The following is an 8,156-nucleotide window of genomic DNA, read 5'->3' as shown; positions in this document are numbered from 1 at the left end:
GCAAATGATAATGATGATTATGATGAAATTATATAATCGGTTTATACTTGTACATATCACAATTTCCACTGTTAAGTTTTGTACAAAGCAGAATACTAATGCTGACGGCACCCACAGTGCACTAAACAATGCCTTTCTGTATCGCGCCATGTTCGGTGCGTTTGTTTTGTTCGGCTGTTGGGACTGAGAAACAAAGAGGTTGTAACTTTGAGGCGCACGTATATCATGTTAGGTACCGTTTGGATTGTATCTCTAGCCTTCTCGTGTATTCTTTATCATGTTTAACATGATCTTATACTTCAGCCAGATGAAGACTGAGAGCACCGAAAATATTTATATACGAGGATAGATATGACGTCTCAAAGTTACAATCTCTTTGTATCTCAGTCCCAACAGCATGGCGAGAAGTTGGCTCACGCTGACGGCGGTCATCGTTGAGAGACACTTAACATATCACACAGCCTGTTACGCCGGTTGCGTAAAACGGCGTCTCGGAAAAGACTCCAGTGAATTACGGACATCAAATAGGTAGCAAAGAAAGGCCGTATAATTGTACGGCCATGCCACATATCTAATCGGTATAGTCTAAAATGTAGTATAAACTAGTAACACCAGCAGTATCCAAAAGGCAACAGGAAACATCCTTTAGTTGTTTCCACTCTTTTGCAGATCATCGATAGTAAAGAGGAATATTAGCAATTTCTAAGTCAATATCAGTTAAACCTCACATTTTGAATAACAATTACATTAAAATTTCGTCAGCAACGTTTGACTACGCAAAATGCCCAAACGATCTGTCTGATGTGTCATACGAAAAAGCAAAAATGAGGCCGGGTTTCTTATCGAATTTGAATCAGCTATAAGCGGCACGGAAATTTGCATTTGTGATAGAATTACTCACAATTTGACTACAACAAAAAATTATGTTTATTCAAGTAAACTTTTATCGATAAGGTGGTTTGTCGACTTTTAATTTATAATTTACATTAACTTAGAACGCATGAATTATCTTAGTTGAAGATAAAAATCCTCTTTTAAAAACATTAATCGGTATTGGTGAAAATAGAAAACTAGATTATTTAAAATTACTAAGAATTCATATATGGTTACAGATGCATAGTTACCACTAAAAAAAATAAAATTTTTGTTCTTTGTTCTCTACGTGTCAAACGTGACTGGATCTTTGACATAATGACAACGTCTCCACCGATCAAATTGCATTGATCTCTGCCTTTATGCCCTGAAAATTGATTGATGTTGGTAACATACTGAAAAATAGCTGGTCTTATCAAACATGTTAAAGTTTTTTAAAATCATTCCTTATTATAATTTTCTTCTGTTACTATTTGCGAGCTTAATCCTAGGCAAACGACTGGTCTCAAACGATAACTCTATGTGAAACAGAGATGATCAACTTCTTTTCTAAGCAGTTCCTTCTATATATTTTAACAGATGTTAACAAAGTCCTCATCTTTAATTTACAAAGTTTCGTTGTAAACACCATGGCTCATTCCCAATCGTGACAAAATCGAGCGGCTGGCTGCGTTAACAGCGCGTTATCACTAAACCATATTTTTGATCTAAGGTGATATATCGCATCAAGATTTGATCGCAAGAAAAATTCTGAGCGCATTTTGATTCCAAAATGCACAAATTAGCGACATGTTATTGTTTTGTTATGGCTACTAAACCCCAATTTTTCGCCTCTTAGTTGTTCCTTAGATAATTTGAGTACAATATACTATTTATAAAAAGCTCTTCATATTTTCCCTCACCCTTTTTTATCATAGAATGGCAAATCTTCTCCTCTCTTCTAACAAATATAATTTTTCAAATAAGTTCTAAAAGAAGCAGTATATGCCAGCGTTAAATAGGTCTACCTATGCGCAAAAGATTGCTTGTCTGATTGTCTGCTTTACTGCTTGTCTCACTTCACTTATCTTCCAGCAATAAAGGAAAGGGTTTAAAGTAGAGTTAAAGAAAAGTATGACAATTCCCATTCCGTAAATTAAGAATAAATTCGAAAATCTCTTTGCACTAAGAAAGGAAAAAGTAAAATGTGGAACATAACAGGCAACTAAAGCTAACTGCACCCAAATCGCATTGTACACTGCCTTTCTGTATCGCGCCATGTTCAGTGCATTTGGTTGGCTCGGCTGTCGTTGAACATAATCTTGTATTTGAGCCTGATGATGAGTGAGAGCGCGAAAAATCTTTGTGTACGAGGCGACTGAGATTACCAGACATGATGGTATAGTTATGATGCGGTACCAAAGACCTATACGGTAATTGAGATAAGAGAATAAACCAGCGACTAGACATACAACCCAAACGATAGCTAAAATGATATACGTGCGCCTCAAAGTTACAATCTCTTTATATCTCAGTCCCAACAACATGGCGAGAAGTCGGTCCACGCTTATGGCCGTCATCGTCATCAAAGACACTCCGCATAATACATAGCTTGATATGACGGTTGCATCCCTTGCGTATCTACAAAAACTCCAGTGTTCGTGAACCACGGACATCCAGTAGGCAGCGTAGAGAGGCTGGTTAACAAGACCAACCAACAGATCAGTTGTTGCCAGACAACGATACAAGAGTTTGGATGGCGGATGGAGGGAAGATTCTTTGTGTTGTCGCCATCATCTTGCTGTCGTTTCCACTCTTTTGGAGGTTATCCTTAGATACAACGAGGAATTTTTCGTCTTAACAGCACCCTTTAAGTCAAGGTCGGTTAAACCTTAATTTTTGGATAACAATTGCAGAGAGTAAAAGTTCATCACTAGCGTCTGACTATGTATAATGCCGGAACGCTGTGAGGTTTGTGACACGAAAGAGCAAAAAAACGCCAGTCTTTCTGCGCGAATTTGAATTAGTAATAGGAGGAAAGTAAAACTGCATTTGTGATAGGTTAATTTCCCAAAAAAATATTTTAAAAAATTTATTTACTCAAATAAACCTTCAGTGATAGGATATCGAAAGTCGACCGACAGTTCGTCGATAGTCGACCAATTGCCGTTGGTCGACACCTTGATTAACGCATAGGCCGACGTGTTGTTTGGATCGGACTCGTTGCCTTACCCGGCTGATAGCGTGAATTATTAATTCACGTGATCTCGGGATGACATGAATTGTTAACAGTTTAGGAAAACTTAGAGAAAAATTCCAATTTCAAAATTTATGTTGGTTAAAGATGCAAAGTTATTCTAAAAATATTTAAATTTTTTTGTATCTGCATGTCACACTTTTAAATAGTGGAAATGTTGCTAAAAAGATGATAAATAATTCAAATGCTCCCCCCACGGGAGACGATGTGTGTGCAAATTGTGACTGGTTTTTTATGGCGGAAGTTTGCTACTGAAGATTTCTGTTTGTCTCAGTTACCTGTAATTGGTAAACGACATTTTGGATATGGCATCGTATAACAGGGACAAATTTTAAACTCCCTGTGACCATTGTTTCAAAATAAATGGTAAAAAAATCAGTTTTTGACTAAGGAAAACCTTCACTGAAAGCGATTGACAGATGACGAATTGCTTACACCAATGCTGTGATCGCGGGATTTGTCAGAATTATGATCACTTGCGTACGGCAGACCGAAAAACAAAAAGTTTGCAGCGCATGTGTGTCTTGGTCAGGAAGCAGTTTGAAGCCTTTCTTTGGATGCATTGATGGTTCCCAATACCATGTTATTTTAGCCTAGGTTTTGCTTTTGTATTTGCGAAAAACTATACAAGCTTTTTCTACAATACGGTTTTGCTACCATATAAAAATGTTCAGTCATTTTACAAGCGCACAGCATAAAGCTACAGAGTCCTTTTTATATATGTCGCTTGCTTTATAAACCATAAGTTAGTAAGTTAGTATTTTTTGTAGATTCGTCCCTTGATTGCAAAACATTACCGTAGTAACAATTGAAGTTGTTACTTGCATTCATTCTGTCTCTCAATGCCTCTTTCGTAATAAGTGGCTCCACCACTAACTCTAAGAAAATATCTGTAGTAGTCACTTGTATTCTGCATCACAGATTTTATTGACAGCTTATCGAGTGACAACACAGCCTGTTCGAGGCGTTCAGCTAGTAAAACGAAGTGCACAGTTAACTGCGCAATTGCCATCCTGCACCGAAAAAAGAGTGAGGCTTGGGTCGAGCAATGTAAAGAACGGCGTTTACCCGACTCAACCCGACCCGACACGGCTCCGATCCATTTCTTCACTCCACTACTGGTATCCTGCTGTGTACCGTTTCGCTTTGTTTTACTGAATGAACGCCTGGAAAAGGCTTGTGATAACAACAGCAACTAAATATGAGCCCTGCTTAACAGCTTGGGACACTTTACATCATTTCATCATATTCTATTTGAAGATCAATTTCAGCTTAGCTTGCCTGGCTTAGTTCATGACTCAGCAAGACAAAGTAAATAGGGGAGCATTTTAGAATATAAGTCCATGATATCTAAAAATCGCGGTCGGAAATCTGTAGATCGATAAATAATTTTCAACTTTTAAACATCACCGACCAAATATATCTGTTTCTCATTTGTCTATGAGATATACCTTCAGTTATGATATTTATGGCAACGTTAACTTTTTCATATTTTTTAGTAATCAAAAATTTGCACACAACATGTTATTCATTACCATGATATTCGTAACGGTCCCGTAAACGAAAGGGAAATGTTAAAGGAAACCACATAAAAGAGGTTAGAGCTTAGTAGTTTCTAAAAAGCATATATTTATAGCTTTCAAACCACTCATTTTTTTCGGAATTTTTTAATGAAATAAATCACTTTTTGACGTTTAGATGAAATTTAAGCGCGGAAATGATCCTTGTAGTGGTGAGCTATCATGCAAACCTTTTTAATTAGGAACAGTGGTAGGTATTGAAGGGCGGGTGCTAGCACCTTTTGTACTTGATTCTCATTAAAATGACATATTTTTTCCTCATGAGATCAGCTTTTTGTACATGGCCTGTGTTGGAGTCACGAAGTGTTCTAGAATATTCGAATTTGGTAATAGAAGTGCTTTTAAAATTACTCGCTCAAAGAAATCTACGGAAAACCTTCTGAGAACTACAATTTTGCACTCGATGGACAGTCTTAATTGATGTTGGTAACAGACTGATAAACAGCTATTACAGTCATATCAACCATGTTAGAGTTTTTCAGTAATCATTTCTCACTATAATTTTCTTCTTTTATATTTTTCGCGCTTAATCTTAGGCAAACGATTGATCTCAAACGATAACTCTATATGAAGTAGAGATGATCAACTTCTTTGTTAACATTTCCTTCTTTGTATTTGAACAGATGTCAACAAATTCCGCATCTTTACTACCCAAAGTTTCATTGTAAACACTACGGCAAATTCCCAGTCAAGACAAAATCGAGCGGCTGGCTCCGTTAACAGCACGTTATCACTAATTAATATTTCTGAGCTAGGACGACGTGTCACATTAAGGTTGGATCGCAAAGAAAAACCCTGAGTGCAGTTTGATTCCAAAATAATAGCCTTCTCTACTTCATTACAAATGCGTAAGTTGGAGACATGTTATTGTTTTGTTATGGCTACTAAACTACAATTATAGAGCTGATAGTCGTTCGTTAGTTAATTCGAATACAATTTTTTTTTGTAATTTTCAGAGGGCACGGTAACGAAACTTGCAATCTGATTGGTTCTTTACGCGGTCAGCATTTTCCTATCTCTGCCCACGGCCAACGGTAACGCTTTTGTGAGTCGCCGCGTACATGCTTACTTTTGTTGCAATTTTCATAAATATGTCTCGTTTTTCTGGCTGGGCAGTATTTTCAGGCAAAGACGGCGGTCACTACCTCAAGCCGATAAATAACTTATTAATCCTCTCTTTTTTCTCTCTCTCAAATTACTTTGGTTGACAGAAAAATATTGGTTTCAGAATAAACTTGTATAAGAAATAGTGTCATTACGTTGGTTGACAAGCGGCCTAAAACCATCTGCAATTAATTTCAATCGTTCATAAAAAGTACCTAGAGAGTTAAAACGCGAGGTATTTGGTTACAGTTGAACAAATCTAAGGAACTTTCATTCATTCAATATCTGAATTTTCTCAAACAATTTGTTCGTAGTGAAAAGGCGAACGAAGTTTTATTTTCAGTTCTACAACAAATATACGGTGAGTCTTTCCAAGTCCGTACAATTTGGACATTTGTACCGTAAAAAATTTATACCATTAAATTCCCCTTGTGTCTCGTTGGAGTGTATCATTCGAATTTAGTTTTTATGGAGGAAAGACCAGATTTACAGAAGCCATTGCAGCAAACAAACGAGCAGACTCTCACAACTTCAAAATAAATTAAAAAATTGAATTTACTTACAATTACTTTCTTCGGCCTTTCATGAACAGAGGTAAATCTTCGTACATGAATTAATCGTCGATGAGAGTGAATAATACTTTTTGTAAGATCATTGACTGTTTTTGAAGAGGACATTGTCGTCCTTGACAGTCCTTGCCAAACTAATCCCGTTGTTTTCTCAAAAGGGTACTTGCATTTTTCTTTCTTTTGCGCTCTCTACTAGAAAGGTGTCAGATTGTGACAGATACTTGTAAAAAGTCTTTAAATCACCTTTTTTATTACGCAAATGAAAATGTTTCGGAGGAGCATCTCTCTTTAATTTGCATCACTTCTATTTTGACTACTTGCTCAAAAATTATTCAGTTTGTGGAAGATCTTGCCGTATTTACAGCCCTAAATCATTCGGGTTTTTTAGGAAAGAATTTTGTTAACTTTAAAAAAAAAATAAAGTTCGTTAAGTTGAAAATGCTGCCTTCGGCCTACGGCCTCGGGCAGCATTTCAAAGATCTCGGTCACAGTTTTTCACCATACGGACCTCCCAGCCGGCAAATGACATATATCTATTTAGAAGTAGCTCTTCATATTTTTTATTACTCTTTTTATCATGAAATGGCATATCTTCTCCTCTTTCCTAATATCTATAATTTTCAAATAAGCTACAGAAGAAACAGTACATGCCAACGTTAAAATAGGTCTAGCCCTATGCATAGCAGATTGCTTGCCTGATTGTCTGCTTAACTGCTAGTCTCACCTGACCTATCTTCCAGCAGTAAAGGAAAGGGTTTAAAGTAGAGTTAAAGAACACTAAGACAACTGCCATTCTCCTAATTACGATGAAATTCGGAAATCCCTCTTTACTAAGAGAGATCACAGTTTCCACGGTATAAAATGGTACATAACAGACAACTAACGCTAACTGCACCCACAGTGCACTGTACACTGCCTTTCTGTATCGCGCCATATTCAGTGCATTTGGTTGGGTAGGCTGTTGTTGAGCATGATCTTGTACTTGAGCCTGATGATGACTGAGAGCGCGGAAAATCTTTGTGTACGAGGCAATTGAGATAACTAGGCATGTTGGTGCACCTATAAGGGTGCACCAAAAGGTTATACGGTAATTGAGATGAAAGAATAGACCTACGACTAGAGATAAAACCCAAAAGATAGCTATAATGATATACGTGCGCCTTAAAGTTACAATCTCTTTGTATCTCAGTCCCAACAGCATGGCGAGAAGTCGGTTCACGCTTATGGCCGTCAGCGTCAACAAGGAAACTGAGCATAACGCATAGCCTGTTATGCCACTTCCTTGCCTTACGTATCGACAAAGACTCCAGTGTTCGTGAACCACGGACATCCAATAAGTAGCATGAAGAGGCTGGCTAACAAGACCAACCAACAGATCACTTGTTGCCAGAAAACGATACAAGAGTTTGGATGGCGGATGGAGGGAAGATTCCTTGTGAAGGGCAGCAAGGATAAGGGAATTCCCAAGAATTGCTGTGATGGAGAGGAGAATGTTAACTGCTGAAAATGAAATGGAATGTTGTTTAAACTCAACTTCCCAAACCGGGGAGCATAACAATATGTCAAATGTTTGCGTATGTGTTCCATTTCCCGTTATATTTGTTGTCGCCATCATTCTTCTGTCGTTTCTACTGTTTGCAGGTTATCCTCAGTTACAGCAAGGAATATATCGTCTCAAGAGCACCCTCCGAGTAAAGATCAGTAAAACCTTAGTTTTTGAATAACAATTACAGAGAATAAAATTCATCCGTAGCGTCTGGCTATGTGAAATGCCCGAAAGCTGTGAGGTTTGTG

The 8,156-nt window shown here is 37.5% G+C and overlaps 2 protein-coding genes across 2 annotated transcripts; both read right to left on the bottom strand.

The window, feature by feature from the left end:
• Positions 1–1,880: 1,880 nt before the first annotated feature.
• Positions 1,881–2,633, bottom strand: LOC149037853 (melanocortin receptor 5-like; the record flags this gene model as incomplete). The annotated part of the gene is made up of 1 exon (XM_089186416.1): positions 1,881–2,633. A coding segment is annotated over one exon (753 nt), but the record flags the coding sequence as incomplete, so codon positions are not given.
• Positions 2,634–7,035: 4,402 nt separating this feature from the next.
• Positions 7,036–7,977, bottom strand: LOC113670936 (melanocortin receptor 5-like). The gene has a single exon (XM_089187305.1). The coding sequence runs from the start codon at positions 7,975–7,977 to the stop codon at positions 7,036–7,038; it is 942 nt and encodes a 313-aa protein (XP_089043431.1).
• Positions 7,978–8,156: the final 179 nt, after the last annotated feature.

Source organism: Pocillopora damicornis, chromosome 11 (assembly GCF_964200805.1).
Source record: "Pocillopora damicornis chromosome 11, jaPocDami1.2, whole genome shotgun sequence".
NCBI lineage: Eukaryota > Metazoa > Cnidaria > Anthozoa > Scleractinia > Pocilloporidae > Pocillopora > Pocillopora damicornis.
This window is presented reverse-complemented; position numbering and strand designations above follow the sequence as displayed.

Excerpts from the sequence above, each read along its gene's own strand:
- LOC113670936 (XM_089187305.1), bottom strand. The coding sequence starts at position 7,977 with ATGATGGCGACAACAAATATAACGGGAAATGGAACACATACGCAAACA.